The 21238-nt window shown below is 41.5% G+C and overlaps 1 protein-coding gene across 2 annotated transcripts in view; it reads left to right on the top strand.

Annotated features, from left to right (window-relative positions):
- The window catches only part of LOC118383509 (solute carrier family 22 member 4-like), a 45947-nt gene extending 27069 nt beyond the window's left edge, over window positions 1-18878 (top strand). The window contains exons 1-10 of one of the 2 annotated variants that reach the window (XM_035770013.2): window positions 6870-7398; window positions 7488-7591; window positions 7953-8107; window positions 8244-8415; window positions 8522-8663; window positions 11493-11584; window positions 11695-11909; window positions 17909-18091; window positions 18278-18413; window positions 18524-18878. In XM_035770013.2, coding sequence (XP_035625906.1) covers window positions 7039-7398; window positions 7488-7591; window positions 7953-8107; window positions 8244-8415; window positions 8522-8663; window positions 11493-11584; window positions 11695-11909; window positions 17909-18091; window positions 18278-18413; window positions 18524-18611 — 1647 coding nt within the window. In that variant the 5' untranslated portion in view covers window positions 6870-7038 and the 3' untranslated portion in view covers window positions 18612-18878. Of the gene's footprint in view, window positions 1-6869; window positions 7399-7487; window positions 7592-7952; window positions 8108-8243; window positions 8416-8521; window positions 8664-11492; window positions 11585-11694; window positions 11910-17908; window positions 18092-18277; window positions 18414-18523 lie in introns of those variants that run through there. The other variant, XM_052506958.1, reaches the window with a different exon arrangement.
- The last annotated feature ends 2360 nt before the right edge of the window (window positions 18879-21238 follow it).

Raw genomic sequence — 21238 nt, 5'->3', positions numbered from 1 at the left:
TCTGTCTGTCTCGCTCTCGGTCTCTATTTGTCTCTGTCTCTCTGTCTGTCTCTTTCTGTCTCTCTCTGCCTGTCTCTGTCTCTCTCTGTATGTCTCTATGTCTCTGTCTCTATTTCTCTCTTTCTGTCTATGTGTCTGTACGTCTCTTAATGTCTCTGTCTCATTCTGTCTCTCTGTCTCTGTCTGTCTGTCTGTCTGTCTATTTCTGTCTCTGTCGGTCTCTGTCTGTCTTTCACTGTCTCTTTCTGTCTCTTTCTTTCTCTGTCTCAATTTCTTTCTCTGTGTCATTCTGTCTCTGTCTGTCCCTTTCATTCTGTCTCTGTCTGTCTGTCTGTCTGTCTGTCTGTCTGTCTGTCTGTCTGTCTGTCTGTCTGTCTGTCTGTCTGTCTGTCTGTCTGTTTCTCTGTTTCTCTGTCTGTTTCTCTGTTTCTCTGTCTGTCTGTTTCTCTGTCTGTCTGTTTCTCTGTCTGTCTCTGTGTCTGTCTCTGTGTCTATGTCTGTTTGTCCCTGTCTGTCTGTGTCTCTGTCCCTCTCTGTTTGTCTCTCTCTCTGTTTGTCTCTGCCTCTGTCTCTCTCTCTGTCTCTGTCTGTCTCTGTCTCTGTTTGTCTCTGTCTCTGTTTGTCTCTGTCTATGTCTCTCTGTCTCTGTCTGTTTCTCTGTCTCTGTCTCTCTGTCTGTCTCTGTCTCTATCTCGCTCTGTCTCAAGCTGTCTCTGTCTGTATCTCCCTGTCTCTGTCTCTGCCTGTCTCTGTCTCTGTCTGTCGGTCTGTTTCTGTTTCTGTCTCTTTCTCTGTCTGTCTCTGTCTCTGCCTCTGTCTGTATCTCTCTGTCTCTGTCCCTCTGTCTCTCTGTCCCTCTCTGTCTCTCTGTCTGTCTCTGTCTCTGTCTGTCTCTGTCTGTTTCTGTTTCTGTCTCTCTATGTCTCTCTGTCTCTGTCTGTCTGTATCTCCCTGTCTCTGTCTCTGCCTGTCTCTGTCTCTGCCTTTGTCTGTATCTCTCTGTGTCTGTCTCTGTCTCTTTGTCTTGGTCTATGTCTGTCTCTGTCTGTCTCTGTCGGTCTCTCTCTGTCTGTATCTGTCTCTGTTCGTCTCTGTCTCTGTCTGTATCTCTCTGTCTCTGTCTGTATCTCTCTGTCTCTGTCTGTATCTCTCTGTCTCTGTATGTCTCTCTCTCTCTCTCTCTCTGTCTTTCTCTGTCTGTCTCTCTTTGACTCTGTCTCTGTCTGTCTCTGTTTCTATCTCTGTTTTTGTCTGTCTCTCTGTCTCTGTCTTTGTCTCTGTCTCTCCTTCTGTCTCTCTTTCTGTCTCTCTCTCTGGTCTGTGTCTGTCTATATCTGTCTCTGTTTCTTTCTCTCTCCCCGTTTCTTTCTCTCTCCCTGTCTCTGCCTGTCTCTTGTCTGTCTCTGTCTGTTTCTGTCTCTGACTATCTGTCTCTGTCTCTGTCTCTTTGTCTTGGTCTATGTCTGTCTCTCTCTGTCTCTCTCTGTCTGTATCTGTTTCTGTATCTCTCCGTCTCTGTCTCTCTGTCAGTCTCTGACTCTGTCTCTCCCTGTCTGTCTCTCTTTCTCTCTCTCTTTGTCTGTCTCAAATCAAATCAAATCAAATTGTATTTGTCACATACACATGGTTAGCAGATGTTAATGCGAGTGTAGCGAAATGCTTGTGCTTCTAGTTCCGACAATGCAGTGATAACCAACAAGTAATCTAATTAACAATTCCAAAACTACTGTCTTATACACAGTGTAAGGGGATAAAGAATATGTACATAAGGATATATGAATGAGTGATGGTACAGGGCAGCATACAGTAGATGGTATCGAGTACAGTATATACATATGAGATGAGTATGTAGACAAAGTAAACAAAGTGGCATAGTTAAAGTGGCTAGTGACACATGTATTACATAAGGATGCAGTCGATGATATAGAGTACAGTATATACGTATGCATATGAGATGAATAATGTAGGGTAAGTAACATTATATAAGGTAGCATTGTTTAAAGTGGCTAGTGATATATTTACATCATTTCCCATCAATTCCCATTATTAAAGTGGCTGGAGTTGGATCAGTGTCAATGACAGTGTGTTGGCAGCAGCCACTCAATGTTAGTGGTGGCTGTTTAACAGTCTGATGGCCTTGAGATAGAAGCTGTTTTTCAGTCTCTCGGTCCCAGCTTTGATGCACCTGTACTGACCTCGCCTTCTGGATGATAGCGGGGTGAACAGGCAGTGGCTCGGGTGGTTGATGTCCTTGATGATCTTTGTGGCCTTCCTGTAACATCGGGTGGTGTAGGTGTCCTGGAGGGCAGGTAGTTTGCCCCCGGTGATGCGTTGTGCAGACCTCACTACCCTCTGGAGAGCCTTACAGTTGAGGGCGGAGCAGTTGCCGTACCAGGCGGTGATACAGCCCGCCAGGATGCTCTCGATTGTGCATCTGTAGAAGTTTGTGAGTGCTTTTGGTGACAAGCCAAATTTCTTCAGCCTCCTGAGGTTGAAGAGGCGCTGCTGCGCCTTCTTCACGACGCTGTCAGTGTGAGTGGACCAATTCAGTTTGTCTGTGATGTGTATGCCGAGGAACTTAAAACTTGCTACCCTCTCCACTACTGTTCCATCGATGTGGATAGGGGGGTGTTCCCTCTGCTGTTTCCTGAAGTCCACAATCATCTCCTTAGTTTTGTTGACGTTGAGTGTGAGGTTATTTTCCTGGCACCACACTCCGAGGGCCCTCACCTCCTCCCTGTAGGCCGTCTCGTCGTTGTTGGTAATCAAGCCTACCACTGTTGTGTCGTCCGCAAACTTGATGATTGAGTTGGAGGCATGCGTGGCCACGCAGTCGTGGGTGAACAGGGAGAGGGCTCAGAACGCACCCTTGTGGGGCCCCCGTGTTGAGGATCAGCGGGGAGGAGATGTTGGGGGCGGCTCGTCAGGAAGTCCAGTACCCAGTTGCACAGGGCGGGGTCGAGACCCAGGGTCTCGAGCTTGATGACGAGCTTGGAGGATACTATGGTGTTGAATGCCGAGCTGTAGTCGATGAACAGCATTCTCACATAGGTATTCCTCTTGTCCAGGTGGGTTAGGGCAGTGTGCAGTGTGGTTGAGATTGCGTCGTCTGTGGACCTATTTGGGCGGTAAGCAAATTGGAGTGGGTCTAGGGTGTCAGGTAGGGTGGAGGTGATATGGTCCTTGACTAGTCTCTCAAAGCACTTCATGATGACGGAAGTGAGTGCTACGGGGCGGTAGTCGTTTAGCTCAGTTACCTTAGCTTTCTTGGGAACAGGAACAATGGTGGCCCTCTTGAAGCATGTGGGAACAGCAGTCTCTCTCTCTCTGTCTTTCTCTGTCTGTCTCTCTTTGACTCTGCCTCTCTGTCTCTGTCTGTCTCTGTTTCTATCTCTCCCTGTCTGTCTCTCCCTGTCTGTCTCTCTCTGTTTTTGTCTGTCTCTGTCTCTGTCTCTCTCTCTTTGTCTGTCTATGTCTGTCTCTGACATGCTGTTCCTTCTTTTTCTGTAGTGTATTTCTGTATTGTTTTAGTGATTCACCATAGTGAAGGCGTAGACTCAGGTTTTCCTGGTCTCTATGTTTTTGGTTGGACAGGTTTCTCAATTTCTTTCTTAGATTTTTTGCATTCTTCATCAAACCATGTGTCATTGTTGTTAATTTTCTTCAGCATTCTATTTGAGATTTTTAGATTTGATAGGGAAGCTGAGAGGTCAAATATATTGTTGAGATTTTCTACTGCCAAGTTTACACCTTCACCTTCACTAGTCTCTCTCTGTCTCTGTTTCTTTCTCTTTCTGTCTTTTTCTCTGTCTGTCTATGTCTGTCTCTGTCTCTCTCTTTCTCTCTCTGTCTCTCTGTCTGTATCTCTCTGTTTCTGTCTGTCTCTCTGTCTCTCTCTCTGTCTGTCTGTCTCTGTATGTCTGTGTCTCTGTCCCTCTCTGTTTGTCTCTCTCTCTGTCTCTCTGTCTGTCTATCTCTGTCGGTCTCTGTCCCTCTCTGTCTGTCTGTCTCTGTCTCACTCTGTCTCTGTCTGTATCCCTGTCTCTGTCTCTATCTCTCTCTGTCTCTGCCTGTCTTGTCTGTCTGTCTGTTTGTCTGTCTGTCTCTGTCTGTCTCTGTCTGTCTCTGTCTGTCTCTGTCTGTCTCTCTCTGTCTGTGTCTGTCTCTGTCTGTCTCTGTTTCTCTGTCTGTCTGTCTCTGCCTGTCTCTCTCTGTCTCTCTGTCTATGTTTGTCTCTGTCTCTATCTATCTCTATGCCTGTCTCTGTCTCTGTCTCTCTGTCTCTGTCTCTATCTCTCTCTGTCTCAGCCTGTCTCTGTCTGTATCTCCCTGTATCTGCTTTATCGCTCTCTGTCTCCGCCTGTCTTGTCTGTCTCTCTCTTTCTCTCTCTGTCTGTGTCTGTCTCTGTCTGTCTCTGTTTCTCTGTCTGTCTGTCTCTCTCTGTCTCTCTGTCTATGTTTGTCTCTGTCTCTATCTATCTCTATGCCTGTCTCTGTCTCTGTCTCTCTGTCTCTGTCTCTATCTCTCTCTGTCTCAGCCTGTCTCTGTCTGTATCTCCCTGTATCTGCTTTATCGCTCTCTGTCTCCGTCTGTCTTGTCTGTCTGTCTCTGTCTGTCTCTCTCTGTCTCTTTATGTCTGTCTCTGTTTGTCTCTGCCTCTGTCTGTATCTCTGTCTGTCTCTCTTTCTCTGTATGTCTGTCTCTGTCTGTTTCTGTCTCTGTCTGTCTCTATCTGTCTCTATGCCTGTCTCTCTCTCTACCTGTCTTGTCTGTCTGTCTCTGTCTGTCTCTGTCTGTCTCTTTATGTCTGTCTCTGTCTCTGTTTGTCTCTGCCTCTGTCTGTATCTCTCTCTCTGTCTGTCAATGCCTCTCTTTCTCTGTCTGTTTGTCTCTGTCTCTATCTGTCTCGATGCCTGTCTCCGTCTCAGCCTGTCTCTGTCTGTATCTCCCTGTCTCTGTCTCTATCTCTCTCTGTATGTCTGTCTCTCTGTTTGTCTCTGCCTCTGTCTGTATCTCTCTGTCTCTGTCTGTCTCTGTTTGTCTTTGTCTCTGTCTGTTTCTGTCTCTGTCTCTGTCTGTCTCTCTGTCTCTGTCTCTCTCTGTCTCTCTGTCTGTCTGTCTGTCTGTGTCTGTCTCTGTCTGTCTCTATGTCTGTCTCTGTCTTTGTTTCTGTCTCTGTGTCTGTCTGTCTCTGTCTGTCTCTCTCTTTGTCTGTCTCTCTCTTTGTCTGTCTGTCTCTGTGTCTCTGTCTCTGTCTCTGTCTCTGTCTGTCTCTCTGTCTCTGTCTCTCTCTGTCTCTTTCTCTCTGTCTCTGTCTATCTCTGTCTGTCTCTGTCCCTCTCTGTTTGTCTCTCTCTCTGTCTGTCTGTGTCTGTCTCTGTCTGTCTCTATGTTTGTCTCTCTGTCTGTGTCTCTCTGTCTCTGTCTTTGTTTCTGTCTCCTTGTCTGTCTGTCTCTGTTTCTGTCTATGTCTCTGTCTGTCTCTCTCTGTCTCTGTCTCTGTGTCTCTGTCTCTCTCTGTCTCTCTGTCTCTGTCTATCTCTGTCTGTCTCTGTCCCTCTCTGTTTGTCTCTCTCTCTGTCTGTCTGTCTGTCGGTCTGTCTGTGTCTGTCTCTGTCTGTCTCTATGTTTGTCTCTCTGTCTGTGTCTCTCTGTCTCTGTCTTTGTTTCTGTCTCTGTGTCTGTCTGTCTCTCTCTCTGTCTGTGTCTCTCTGTCTCTGTCTTTGTTTCTGTCTCTGTGTCTGTCTGTCTCTGTTTCTGTCTCTGTCTCTGTCTGTCTCTCTCTTTGTCTGTCTCTCTCTTTGTCTGTCTCTCTCTTTGTCTGTCTCTCTCTTTGTCTGTCTGTCTGTCTGTCTGTCTGTCTGTCTGTCTGTCTGTCTGTCTGTCTGTCTCTCTGTATCTCTGTATCTCTGTATCTCTGTCTCTGTCTGTATGTCTCTGTCTGTATGTCTCTGTCTGTTTCTGTCGGCCTTTGTCTGTCTCTGTTTGTCTCTGTCTATGTCTGTCTCTATGTCTGTCTCTCTGTCTGTGTCTCTGTTTCTGTCTCTGTCTGTCTCTCTCTGTCTCTCTGTCTATGTTTGTCTCTGTCTCTATCTGTCTCTATGCCTGTCTCTCTGTCTCTCTGTCTCTGGCTCTGTCTCAGCCTGTCTCTCTATATCTGTCTCTGTCTCTGTCTCTCTGTCTATGTTTGTCTCTGTCTCTATCTGTCTCTATGCCTGTCTCTCTGTCTCTCTGTCTCTGGCTCTGTCTCAGCCTGTCTCTCTATATCTGTCTCTGTCTCTGTCTCTCTGTCTCTGTCTATCTCTGTCTGTCCCTCTCTGTTTGTCTGTCTGTCTGTCTGTCTGTCTGTCTGTCTGTCTGTCTGTCTGTCTGTCTGTCTGTCTGTCTGTCTGTCGGTCTGTCTGTCTGTCTGTCTGTCTGTCTGTCGGTCGTCTGTCTGTCTGTCGGTCGGTCTGTCTGTGTCTGTCTGTCGGTCTGTCTGTGTCTGTCTGTGTCTGTCTCTGTCTGTCTGTGTCTGTCTCTGTCTGTGTCTGTCTGTGTCTGTCTCTGTCTGTCTCTGTCTTTGTTTCTGTCTCTGTCTTTGTTTCTGTCTCTGTCTCTGTCTCTGTCTCTGTCTCTGTCTCTGTCTCTGTCTCTGTCTCTGTCTCTGTCTCTGTCTCTGTCTCTGTGTCTGTCTGCCTGCCTGCCTCTCTCTCTCTCTCTCTCTCTCTCTCTCTCTCTCTCTCTCTCTCTCTCTCTCTCTCTCTCTCTCTCTCTCTCTCTCTCTCTCTCTCTCTCTCTCTCTCTGTGTGTGTGTGTGCCATATTGAGCAGTTCAATAATCCACTGTGAATTTAGTTTTGTTGACCTCTTCATGCTAGGTTGAGTATTGTCTATTTATTAATTTTCCTTTACCTTTCTAAGACGCCACCCACTGGGTGTCATGTTTCACTGATCTCGTGGATATCAGTATGACACAGTGACCTGCAGTTTAAAAGATAGACTTGTCTCTAGGTCATTCATAGATAGTTAGTTCAGCATTCCATACTTTACTTGAAAATGAAGGACTATGAAGAAATTACTTCCTTTTTGGGAGAATGGGGACCTTTCCAAAAGGTTATTTTTCTTCTGCTCAGTTTAAGCAGTATTCCTAATGGCTATGTTGGGATGGCCATGGTTTTCCTGGCAGATATCCCCCCACACCGGTGCAGGGTCCCCCAGCTGAACTTCAGTGGTTTTGGACTGGATTTGAATTACTCCATACCATTACAGGAGGTAAAGGGAGAGGTAATTTTAAGTCGTTGTACTCGGTTTAAAGAACAATTGGACTCTGCTACTGGCTTTGGGAATGAGACAGAGGGATGCCTGGATGGATGGGAATTCAGTAAAGAGCAATACAGGTCCACCATAGTGACAGAGGTAAAACATCCTTAGTAGTTTTTATATTCATGTTTCCCTGATCTGGGGAAATGTCTTCATAATCATTCTAACATTATGTCTACCCACAGTGGGATCTGGTGTGTGACAATGCATGGAAAACCCCTTTCACCGTCACAATATTCTTTTTTGGAGTGCTGTCCGGGTCTTTTTTGTCTGGGATCATCTCCGATAGGTACGTGTTCCGGTCTGAACACTACCATCTCATTAGATCCCTCCACACATGATGTGACTTGACAAACAGCGGTGGGATTTATTTTACTGTAGGCAGCTTTAATGGGGAACCAGTAAGACATGTTGAGAAATATATTTGATCAAAAAGTGTGCCAGTGGATGTGGTGGATCAGGCTAGTTGTTCACTACATGAGTAAAAAGTTAGTGAAAACACAGTGATCGATCAATTGTTTATTTGTTTACATTTTATTGCAGCCTCCATCTCTAGAACTTTACATCAAGTCATCCAGTGCATCAATAGTTTCTCAATATTCTACTATGATAATAACAGAGCAAGCAAGATCAAACGTATTTCTCCTCAGGTATGGGAGGAGGTTCATTTTCTTTGCTACTTTGGCACTCCAGACCGTATTCAGTATACTCCAGGCTGCTGCCAACAGCTGGGAGTTGTTCTGTGCCTTATACTTTATCGTTGGGATGGGACAAATTGCCAATTACTGTGCTGCTTTCATACTTGGTGAGTAAGGTCATATACAACTTCAACAACAGTAAAAACAGAATGCAATAACTTGAAAAAGTCAGGCAAAATCCTAAGTGCTTGAGAATGTTGTGAGGTATTGAGCGTTTCCTATATTTATGTCCTTAACCTTTAGGTTCTGAGCTTCTTATCAGAAATGTACGCATCAACTTTGCCTCACTGGGGGTCTCTATGTGCTATGCAATCGGATACACCGCTCTGCCAATGTTTGCCTGGTTCATCCGTAGCTGGAGGATTCTGCTGATAGCCCTGTCTATACCTGGATTTCTTTATATCCCACTTTGGTGGTGAGTATGAGTTAGGTACAGTAATCTCCTTGTCCTTTTTGTGTGACAACATATGTCCTTATCACACACAGTATTTGGGTACTTTATTCCTTGTCTCCTCTGTTAGGTATATCCCTGAGTCTCCTCGGTGGCTGTTGTCTCAGGGCAGGGTAAAGGAGGCAGAGGACATCATACGAGCTGCAGCAAGAAAGAACGGCATCACTCCTCCAGACGTCATATTCAAACCGGAAGACTGTGAACAACTCATGGTACAGTAGTTAGCTACAGTCTGTTTTGAAATGTATGGATGTAGGAAATGTGTGTCAAATCCAAGAGATTGACAAGTATTTTGCAGATATAATACCATGTGCGCGCAAAAGAGAAGCAAGTTCAGAGGGACCTATAAAGTCTTCTTTCAGCTTATATCCAGACAGGGGTGGAAAAAGAACCCATACTTAAGTAAAGAAACATAAAAAGAAAATGACTCATGTAAAAATGAAAGTCACCCAGTAAAATACTACTTGAGTGTAAAAGTATCTGGTTTTAAATACACGTAATATCAAAAGTAAATGTAATTGCTAAAATATACTTAAGTGCCAAAAGTAAAAGTATACAGTGCCTTCGGAAAGTATTCAGATCCCTTGACTTCTCCAACAAGTCACAGCCTTATTCTAAAATTTATTTAAATGTTTTTTTCCCTTGTCAATCCACACAATATCCCATAATGACAAGCTAAAAAAAGGTTTTTACAAATGTTTGCTAATTTCTTAAAATTAAAACTGATATCACATCTACATAAGTATTCAGACCCTCTAGTCAGTACTTTTTTGAAGCACCTTTGGCAGCGAATACAGCTTTGAGTCTTAAAAAAATTGTACCTTTATTTAACTAGGTAAGTCAGTTATGAACAAATTCTTAATTTCAATGACGGCCGAGGAACAGTGGGCTAACTGCCTGTTCAGGGGCAGAAGGACAGTTTTACACCTTGTCAGCTCGGGGATTTGAACATGAAACCTTTCGATTACTAGTCCAATGCTCTAACCACTAGGCAACCCTGCTGCCTCTTTTTGGGTATGACGCGACAAGCTTTGGCACACCTGTATTAGGGCAGTTTCTCCCATTCTTTTCTGCAGATCTTCTTAAGCTCTGTCAGGTTAGACGGGGAGCGTTACTGCACAGCTATCTTCAGGTCTCTCCAGAGACGTTCGATTGAGTTCAAGTCCGGGCTAAGGCTGGGAAACTCAAGAACATTCAGAGACTTGTCTCGAAGCCATTCCTGCGTTGTTTTGGCTGTGTGCTTAGGGTCGTTGTCCAGTCTGAGGTCCTGAGCTCTCTGGAGCAGGTTTTCATCAAGGATCGCTCTGTACTTTGCTCCATTTATCTTTGCCTCGATCCTGACTAGTCTCCCAGGCCCTGCCACTGAAAGACTTCCCCACAGCATGATGCTGCCACCACCGTGCCTCACCATAGAGATGGTGCCAGGTTTACACCAGATGTGATGCTTTGCTTTCAGGCCAAAGGGTTCAATCTTGGTTTCATCAGACCAGAGAATCTTTTGGAGCTTTTTTGGCAAACTGCAAGCGGGCTGCCAGGGGCGTTTTACGTCTGGCCCCTCTATCATAAAGGCCTGATAGGTGGAGTATTGTAGAGATTTAAATATGTATATATTTTTAAACTTCTATTTATCTAGGCAAGTCAGTTAAGAACAAATTATTATTTTCAATGAACTTTCGGTTACTAGTCCAACACTCTAACCACTAGGCTACCTGCCACCGCTAGAACCTTCTTGCCCTTCGATAAGTTACTCCCATCTCCACAGAGGAACTCTCGAGCTCTGTCAGACTATCACCTCCCTGGCCAAGGACCTTCCCCCCCGATTGCTCAGTTTGGTTGGGCTGCCAGCTCAAGGAAGAGTCTTGGTGGTTTTAAACTTATTCCAGTTACGAATGATGGAGGCCAATGTGTTCATAGGGACATTCAAATGCAGCAGACATTTTTTGGTACCCTTCCACAGATCTGTACCTCGACATAATCCTGTCTCAGAGCTCTACGGACAATTCCTTCGACCTCATGGCTTGGTTTTTGCTCTGACACGTAATGTCAACTGTGGGACCTTTTAATAGACAGGTGTGTGTCTTTCCAAATCATGTCCAATCAATTGAATTTACCACAGGTGGACTCCAATCAAGTTGTAGAGACATCTTAAGGATGCTCAATTTCGAGTCTTATTGCAGAAGGTCTGAATACTTATGTAAATAACGAATTTCTGTGTTTAGTCTTTTATAAATTTGGAAACATTTTGAAAATCTTTAGCTTTTTCATCATGGGATATTGTGTGTTTGCGGGGGATTCTTTTTTTTACCAAAATGTGGAAAAAGTCAAGGGGTCTGAAAACCTTCTGAAGGCACTGTCAATCATTTAAAATTCCTAATTTTAAGCAAACCAGATGTTCTTGTTTTTATTTTAGTTTACAGATAGCCAGGGGCATACTCCAACACTAAGTGTTTGTGTTTTGTGAGTCCACCAGATCAGAGAGAGTACGGACGGATATTCTCTTGATAAGTGCGTGAATTTGACCATTTTCCTGTCCTGCGACGTATTCAAAATGTAACGGGTACTTTTGGGTGTCAGGAAAAATGTATGGAGTAAAAAGTACATTATTTTCTTTAGGAATGTAGTGGAATAGAAGTGAAAGTTGTAAAAATTGAAATAGTAATATCCACATACCGCAAAAAATGACTTAAGTAGTACTTTAAAGAGTATGTCTCCTTTATTAAGCACTTTACACCACTACATCCAGAAAATAAACCTTGTGAAATACATTACTACAGCAGGTAATTACTAGAGCACAGTAAATGTTGGCAAAGACCTTGGCTGATCTCCCTAGACCAATCTAAAGACATGAACTGTCATTATTCAAATACACTGATAAGTCAAGGTGTCTTGCTTAGTGACTTATATTTGTCTATGCATTTGTCTTTATTCAGCTGTGTGTGTTATTAGAATGTGTGTGTTAATCAATTTGCCATTTGATAATTACATCCAATATTGGTCTGAAAAATCTATTACTAACAGCCTCATTTTTGGTGTGTTTCTAGGAAAACAAGGAAAGTCAGCGACTGTACACATGGCTGGATCTCATCAAAACAACTAACATAAGGAACATCACACTCATCAGCATTATTATTTGGTAAAAACTATTTCCACTTACAAAAAAATACTAATTCCACTGACATGTTAACCATTTTCCTCTAATTGAAAGATTTTTCATTTCTTAAAGTTATCTAATCTTCTACCCAGGATTGTCATATCCATGACTTACTATGGGATGTCCCTAAACACCCCCAACATGGATGGAGACCCTTATTTCAACTGTTTGGTGGCTGCATCCTCAGAATTTCTGGGTTATGGAAGTATCTGGTTATTTATACGCTACACTCCACGGAGATTCACTCTTCCCTTCACCATGATCCTCTCTGGGACCCTGCTTCTGATCATCAAGTTTATCCCTCAAGGTATGAACCCTCCCACCACACGGCCATTTCCAATTGGTCAATATTTTATATAACTTTGCAAGATTGTAGACCACATCAACAGTAACTGGCATTCCATCATTGGCACTGATTCATTTGATAACATCACAATGTTGACAAAAGGTTTTCCTAGTAATTATTTACATGTATTTACAATTATTTACATTTACATTATTTAATTATGTCAATTCTCTTTCAAGTTTCAAAGTTCATTTTCCACGTGCACAAGATAAAACAGATTTACCATTAGTATTCTTTCCAAACAATGCGACGATAATAATAATAATAAGATCTAGGAGAAGAACATTTTAGTAAGAAAAAAGTAAGAACTACGATGAGAATGAAAGAACACAAGAATGCAAGTATGTACAGGTCAGTGCCAGTATCCTATTCAATGTGTAGGGTTACCGGAGTGGTGAGGTGGGTTCATACATAAAGTTACTGGGAGAAGGATACACATGTAAAGAGGGCGGAAAATGACAGGTAGCAGGAATATATACAGTTCAAGTCGGAACTTAGGTTGGACTCATTAAAACTCATTTTTCAACCTCTCCAAAAAAAGAATGTCAACAAACTATACAAACTTTGTGCATGACACAAGTCATTTTTCCAACAATTGTTGACAGATGATTTCACTTAAGGTACCACATTCATCTGTACAAACAATAGTACGCAAGTATAAACACCAATGAGACCACACAGCCGTCATATCGCTAAGGGAGGAGATGCGTTCTGTCTCCTAGAGATGAACATACTTTGGTAGCGTAAAGTGCAAATCAATCCCAGAACAGCAGCAAATGACATTGTGAAGATACTGGAGGAAACAGGTACAAAAGTATCTATATCCACAGTAAAACGAGTCCTATATCGACATAACCTGAAAGGCCGCTCAGCAAGGAAGAAGCCACTGCTCCATACTATGGTTTGCAACTGCAAAGATCATCGTTTTTGGAGATAGGTCCTCTGGTCTGATGAAACAAAAATAGAACTGTTCGACCATAATGACCATCATTATGTTTGGAGGAGAAATGGAGAGGCTTGCAAGCCGAAGAACACCATCCCAACCGTGAAGCACAGGGTTGACAGCATCATGTTGTGGGGGTGTTTTGCTGCAGGAGGGACTGGTGCACTTCACAAAGTAGATGGCTGCATGAGGTAGGAAAATTATGTGAATATATTGAAGCAACATCTCAAGACATCAGTCATGAAGTTACAGCTTGGTCGCAAATGGGTCTTCCAAACAATGAACACAAGCATACTTCCAAAGTTATGACAAAATGGCTTTAAGGACAACAAAGTCAAGGTATTGGAGTGGCCATCACAAAGCCCTATATAAAATGTGTGGGCAGAACTGAAAGTGTGTGCAAGCAAGGAGGCTACAAACCTGACTCAGTTGCACTAGCTCTGTCAGGAGGAATGGGCCAAAATTCACCCAACTTATTGTGGGAAGCTTGTGGAAGGCTACCCGAAACGTTTGACCCAAGGTAAACAATTTAAAGGCAACGCTACCAAATACTAATTGAGTGTAAGCAAACTTCTGACCCACTGGGAATGTGATGAAAGAAATAAAAGCTGAAATAAATCATTCTCTCTACTATTATTCTGACATTTCACATTCTTACAATAAAGTGGTGATTCTAACTGACCTAAAACAGGGAATTCTTACTTGGATTATATGTCAGGAATTGTGAAAAACTGAGTTCAAATGTATTTGGCTAAGGTGTATGTAATCTTCCGACTTCAACAATAAATACATATTGTAATATACGGATGGCAATATATACATTTAAACAGGAGTAATATTGACGAGTATCAGGATAAATACTAATAGTAATGCCAATCAATAATCAATGGACAGGATCATAATGGAGTAATAATCGAATCAATAATAATTTTAGCAGCGACGTAGGTTGTGTCTGTGTGGGTAGAGACCTGTGGATGGGCAAAGAGTCAGTGTGGATAGTCTGTAGGAGAGGGAGAGAAGTAGTTGTTAGACATTTAACTTCTTATGGCTGCAATATGACAACAGCCAGTGAAAGTGCAGGGCGCCAATTTCAAAACGTCAAAAATCTCATAATTAAAATTCCTCAAACATACATGTATCTCATACCATTTTAAAGCTAATCTGTTTGTTAATCCCAACACAGTGTCGGATTTCAAATATGCTTTACAGCAAAAGCACCACAAACGATTATGTTAGGTCACCACAAAGCCACAGAAAAACACAGCCATTTCTTTTTCCAGCCAAAGAAAGGAGTTTCAAAAAGCACAAATAGAGATAAAATGAATCACTAACCTTTGATGATCTTCATCAGATGACACTAATAGGACTTCATGTTACACAATACATGTATGTTTTGTTTGATAGAGTTCATATTTATCAAAATATGAGTTTACATTGGCGCGTTACATTCACTAGTTCCAAAAACATCCAGTGATTTTGCATAGCCACATCATTCAACAGAAATACTCATCATAAATGTCGATTATAATACAAGTTATACACATGGAATTATAGATATACCTCTCCTTAATGCAACCGCTGTGTCTGATTTGAAAAACACTTTACGGAATAAGCCAGCCATGCAATAATCTGAGACAGCGCTCAGAAAAATAGTAAAAATAAACGCCATGTTGACGTCAACATAAACAAGAAATTACATGATACATATTCCCTTTCCTTTGATGCTCTACATCAGAAAGCACTCCAGGAATCCCAGGTCCACAATAAATGTTTGTTATGTTCGATAATGTCTGTTATTTATGTCCAAATACCTTCTTTTGTTAGCGGTATACATATCCAAACGCTCATTCTGGTCAGCGTTACGTCAGAAAAAAACGTATAAAAGTTATATTACAGGTCGAAGAAACATTTCAAACTAAGTACAGAATCAATCATTAGGATGTTTTTAACATATAGCTTCAATAGAGTTCCAACCGGACTATTCCTTTGTGTCTTCATGAGCAATGGAACGCAAAGTGGATACCATGAAGAATGCGTGTGATCAGAAAATGGCCGACTGCCAGACACATGATTGATTCTGCTCTCATTCACTCCCACAACACAGCAGAGGTCTCATTCAAATTACTATAGATGGTTGACATCTAGTGGAACCCCTAAGGCAGTGCAGATATCATTAATATCTCAAGGCGAATTCATTGAGGACTGCAGTGAATACATACACACCTCAGATTTCCCACTTCCAGGTTGGATTTTTCTCAGATTTTCACCTGCCATATGAGTTCTGTTATACTCACAGACATCATTCAAACAGTTTTAGAAACTTCTGAGTGTTTTCTATCCAATACTACTAATAATATGCATTTATTAGCATCTGGGACAGAGAGGAGGCAGTTCACTCTGGGAACGCTATTCATCCAAAAGTGAAAATGCTGCCCCCTATCCCAAAAAGGTTAATAAAATGCACGTTTTTTTTATTTATTTGGGGATGCTGCGAACCCTGAAACATATTCCAGTCAGAGCTAGCAAAGCAGTTCTGCAACATAGCCTCTAATTCGGAGGACCATTTCTATACGGAGCGTTTCACAGGTACTTCCTGTTTGAGCTTCTGTATAGGGACATCTGATTTGCCGAAGGGGGGACGATGAAGGGCCTTTATAAAGTGCCTTCAGAAAGTAATCATACCCCTTGACTTATACCACATTTTGTTGCGTTACAGCCTGAATTCAAAATGTATTAAATGTATGGATCCCCCCGTCTACACACAACACCCTATAATGACAAAGGGGAAACCTTTTTTTACAATTTTTCGTACTGAAAATGAAATACTGATATATATCTCATTTACATAACTATTTTGTAGAATCAACTTTGGCAGCAATTACAGCTGTGAGTCTTTCTAGGTAAGTCTCCTAGAGGGTTCCACAAATTGTTTGTTGATCATTGCTAGACAACCATTTTCAGGTCTTGCCATAGATATTTAAGTCAAAACTGTAACTCGGCCACACAGGGACATTCACTGTCTTCTTAGTAAGCAACTCCAGTATAAGTTTGGCCAAATATTTGCCCCAGTGTCTGGTGGAAAGCAGACTGAACCAGGTTTTCCTCTAGGATTTTGCCTGTGCTTAGCTCCGTAAAAAAGAAATCCTGAAAAACTCCCCAGTCCTTAACAATTACAAGCATACCCATGACATGTTGCAGCCAACACTATGCGTGAACATTTGGAGAGTGGTACTCATTAATGTGCTGTATTGGATTTTTCCAAAACATAACAAATTGTATTCAGGACAAAAAGTTAATTGTTTTGCCACATTTTTTGTAGGATTAGTTTAGTGCCTTGTTGCAAACAGGATGTATGACTTGGAATATTTGTATATTTGTATTTGTATATCTCTATCTATATTTCCTTCCTTTCACTCTGTCAATTATGTTAGTATTGTGGAGTACCTACAATGTTGTTGATCCATCCTGGTTGTTCTCCTATCGCAGGAATTAAACTTTGTAACTGTTTTAAAGTCCCCATTGGCCTCATTGTGAAATCCCTGAGCGGTTTCCTTCCTCTCCGGCAACTGAGTTAGGAAGGATGCCTGTATCTTTGTAGTGACTGGATGTATTGATACACCATCGAATGTGAAATGAATAACTTCACCATGCTCAAATGGATATTCAATGTAAATGTTTTTGTTTGTTTTACCCATCTATCAGTAGGTGCCCTTATTTGGGAACCAATGGAAAACCTCCCTGGTCTTTGTGGTTGAATCTGTGCATTAAATTCACTGTTCGACTGAGGGACATTACAGATAATTGTATGTGTGGGGCACAGAGATGGGGAAGTTGTTTAAAAAATGCAACTTATTATGTGACATGTTAAGCAAATGTTTACTCCTGATTTTATTAAGGTTTGCCATAACAAAAGGGGTAGAATACTTATTGACACAAGACATTGCAGATTTTTCTTTTTTATTAATTTGTAAAAAAAAAAACAATGCTACTTTGACATTATGGGGTATTTTGTGTAGGCCCGTGACAAACTATTTTGACCATTGTTAAATTCAAGCTGTAACACAACAAAATGTGGTAAAAGTCAAGGGGTGTGAATACTTTCTGAAGGCACTGTATGCTTGCTTGTGGGATGAGTAACAGTGTTCTAGGACTTTATCATCCCTAGTTGTGAAGGAGACGTGTTGATAAAAGTTGGGCATCACATGTCTTAGTTAAGCAGAATTACAATTGCCGGAATTACAATTCAAATCCCAAGCCATCTACTGCACGATAGATAGATAGATAGATAGGTAGATAGATAGATAGATAGATAGATAGATAGATAGATAGATAGATAGATAGATAGATAGATAGAAATAATCAGAACGACATAACAGCAATCCATTGGTCATTTACTTGTCCAAAGACACTGGAAAGGTTTGTCAAACTGGCTAAAGATTGTTTGTGGTTTGTTGTTATTCTGCAGGAACGGACATTAAACTCTCAAAGGCACCTGCCCTTTTGGTAAGTCAGGAGATGGTAGATGTCACAGGATTTTTTCCATCTTGAACTGAGCGCACTGAGATGGCACACTGAGATGTCAGATAGGATTTTTTAGATTTTAATGTAAAAAAATATATATATATACTTCCTGGGTTTAGCCAGTTTCACAAACCTTTTAAGTTTATTTGGACAAGTACATTTGTTGGTATGTCTGCCAAGGGGGAAAAAAAGCAGAAAAAGCATGAAATGATATATCCCAAGACAGCCAAAAAGTTGTCCCATCAAAAAATGTGTTGAGATTTCAAAGACAAAGATGGCCTCTCCAGGCCAGTTGAATGCCCACATCACACTATAACTTCTGGACTGTTTAACTAGCGGAACAGTAAGACGAATATTGTGGGGCTCTGTCCTTGTGCTAGGACCACAAAATTCTGCTTGCTGCACACTGGAGTTCGAGTGTCTCTGGTTCGTCATTCTTGTCATCGGCCTACACTATATTTAACTTCGTGGGACCTTTTGTTTCTGTCCTTGTCAGACATGCACGCCCTGTCTCTCACCCTGGTGATGATTGGAAAAACAGGTGTCACTGGAGCGTTTGGATTCCTCTATCTGTACGGCACAGAACTCTTCCCCACAGTCGTGCGCAATATGGCCTTGGGTGCCACCTCCATGGCTTCCAGAGTAGGTAGCACTGTGTCTCCATACATCGCCTACATGGGTGAGTCTCCAGTCCGTATGTCTGCTTGGTTTTATTATCCCAGTGGGGACCAGAAGTCCTCACAAGGATAGTAAAACAAGGAAGCATTTTGGAAAAAGGCTATTTTAGGTTTAGGGGTTTAGGGTTAAAGCAATGATTTGTGATTTGTGGATCCAAATAAAGTGTCACACTATCTTCTGATTGAAGGCACGTATAACAAGATACTACCCTACATTCTAATGGGAGGCACCACAGTCATCGCTGGTGTGTTGAGCTTGTTGCTACCAGAAACAAAAGGAGAACAACTACCAGAATTCATCAACCAGGTTAAACCCCTCAGATGGTAAGTTACTGGCTGACTAGATTTGCGTTGTCAGTCACAGTCTGGCAGACATTTCTACAGTTTTTCCTGTTATCCCACCTTCTTTAAACAAAGTCCTCTCTGCCCCTTAGCATGGGCACAAACCGGGCTTCTCGGGATGGCCAGAGGCAGAAAGGAAACGCACAGGTGGGGAATAAAGTCAACAACATCCAAGAGTGATTCTGCACGAGCAACTCAGTACAAAGCAAGTTGCAAAGACAAGCTGTATTGAAGATGTTTCCATAATTGTGTGTGTTGCTTAGTTTTAATGTCTTTTTAAATGTACTAATAAGTTGAGAATGTTTTAAATATTATTGTAATGATTTATTTGTGTACTGAAGTGCTTCGGAACACAACAGATGACCATGAGGAATTTCAGTCTGGTATAGTCATTGATTAAAACCGCATTTTCTGCGACTGAAAAGAGCCTCCATAATAAACTCAAACAGTAGAAAATGTGTTTTGTTTATTTTTGGTCATATTTAAGGAATGTGGAATGAACTTTTCCTTTTACATCATTGACAACCATACTCTAGTTTAAAGATGCTTAGAATTTCAGGGCAATTTAATTCACAACTTCAGGTTGCTTAACATTTGAACACTTGAAGCGATTATCAGCTGACATTTACAGTGCCTTGCGAAAGTATTCGGCCCCCTTGAACTTTGCGACCTTTTGCCACATTTCAGGCTTCAAACATAAAGATATAAAACTGTATTTTTTTGTGAAGAATCAACAACAAGTGGGACACAATCATGAAGTGGAATGACATTTATTGGATATTTCAAACTTTTTTAACAAATCAAAAACTGAAAAAATGGGCTTGCGAAATCATTTGTGGCTAAATTATGCTGGTGGAGTATTTTCAATGATTTAATACATTTTTATGGAGGCAAGAGTAATTAAAAAATTGGCAAATTTGTTTACATTTATCTGCAGCACTTTCAGCACCTCTTCATGCAGCATTGTTTTCTATTCAAAAGATTGTGGTCAGTAACCCATCAACACAATCTCACCCTGTCACGTTCATTGCAGAGTAGCCTAGTGGTTAGAGCTTTGGACTAGTAACCGAAAGGTTGCAAGTTTGAATCCCCGAGCTGACAAGGTACAAATCTGTCGTTCTGTCCCTGAACAGGCAGTTAATCCACTGTTCCTAGGCCGTCATTGAAAATAAGAATTTGTAAAATAAAGGTAAAATAAAAATAAATTGTAGACCAAGGCACAGGCTACATCTTTCTTTTAATGAAGAAAGAACACTGAACAAACTAACGAAACAAACATGCTGCTATACAAGATACAAGAGTGCTGACAGGCAACTACACATAGACATATATACCCAAGGGAAATGTCTACTGAAATATGGTCCCCAATCAGAGACAATGATAAATAGCTGCCTCTGATAGGGAACCAATTCAGGCCACCATAGACATACATATACCTAGACTTACAAAAACCTCTTGATATAAAAAAAAATAAAAATAAACAAGACAAGAAAAAACAAGCATACCCACCCTCGTCACACACCGACCTAACCAAAAATAATAATGAAAACAGAGATAACTAAGGTCAGGGCGTGACACACCCTCGTTTGTGCTAGTATGTACAAAAAGTATTTCAGCAGATTTCATGTGTTTTGTGCATTTTTGTGTTGCTTCATTTGTGGGAAAATAAACGTTGTTGTGCAACTTAATTTGTAGGACAAATACCATTTTTGCAGGGCAAACGTCAGAACAATCTTTCAAACGTTATTGGAGCAATGTATTTTGGGCAATGTAGTTCTACACTTTTTTTGTGTCCCACATGTATTTATATATTTTAAAAAATGTGTTAACAACCCAATATTGTTAATCAACCAGGTCACCGAAATACTTTTAGTATAATAGTAGCCTTACATTTATTATTTGCTCTTTTTTTGCTTAATACTTTGGGATACTGGTGCTATGTTAGATTTTATGAAGGTTGCCAGATTGAAGTGAAAAGCTGTATTTGTCTTTTTTTTAATGGTATCGATGAAGGTATTTGATTGGGGAGTGGGGATACATTTTCATGATGGGAAATTAACTCATCACATAAATGTGGGGAAACAGAAGACCTGCAAAACATTATCTATTTTGTTTACATTCCCCTGGTGCAACTGCATGGTATTTGCAACTATAATGAGTCTGGACTATTATCAATGAACATCAATGCAGTTAAAAACAGGTTCATGTAAAATAATGAATTATGTTGGCTTACACTTATGGTACTTCCAAGGCCATTTCATTATGATTATTACGGTCTTGTCAACCATGTTACACATGTAGGCTATTGTAACGTGGCATATGTCGGCACTGTAGGCCTAGTGCCTCTGCCCAGAGGTCTACTAGGCGTTCATGGAAACGGCCGTTACAGCTCACTTTGCCACATATGAGCCCTGGTTAGTCTCAGTTGCAGCTTTCACTTTCTTCGTTGCATTGGTGGCAGAGTTGGGATCACATCGAGCTCACATCTTTGATATATCTAGTGAAAAACAGATAAGCAACAACGGGCATGACGGATAGAAGTAGTCACAACAGGTTTGATCAAGCTTTTTCCAAGTAGCCTGAAGCGGAATGGAATGTGTTAAGCCCTGAGCAGGGTTTCATAAGAAAATCCTCTGTGACTGTCTAATTGGCACAAGTTAACCACTTCCGGTTGCTTCAGGAAGCTTAGAATCGACACAGGTAGACCTCATGGTGGCCTGATGGATTGTCATCAAAGACAGGTTCATACGGCATTCATAACCCACATCGGTTTCAGATTGAATTTAAGGGTGCAGGCAATGTATTCC

Source organism: Oncorhynchus keta, chromosome 4 (assembly GCF_023373465.1).
Source record: "Oncorhynchus keta strain PuntledgeMale-10-30-2019 chromosome 4, Oket_V2, whole genome shotgun sequence".
NCBI lineage: Eukaryota > Metazoa > Chordata > Actinopteri > Salmoniformes > Salmonidae > Oncorhynchus > Oncorhynchus keta.
This window is presented reverse-complemented; position numbering and strand designations above follow the sequence as displayed.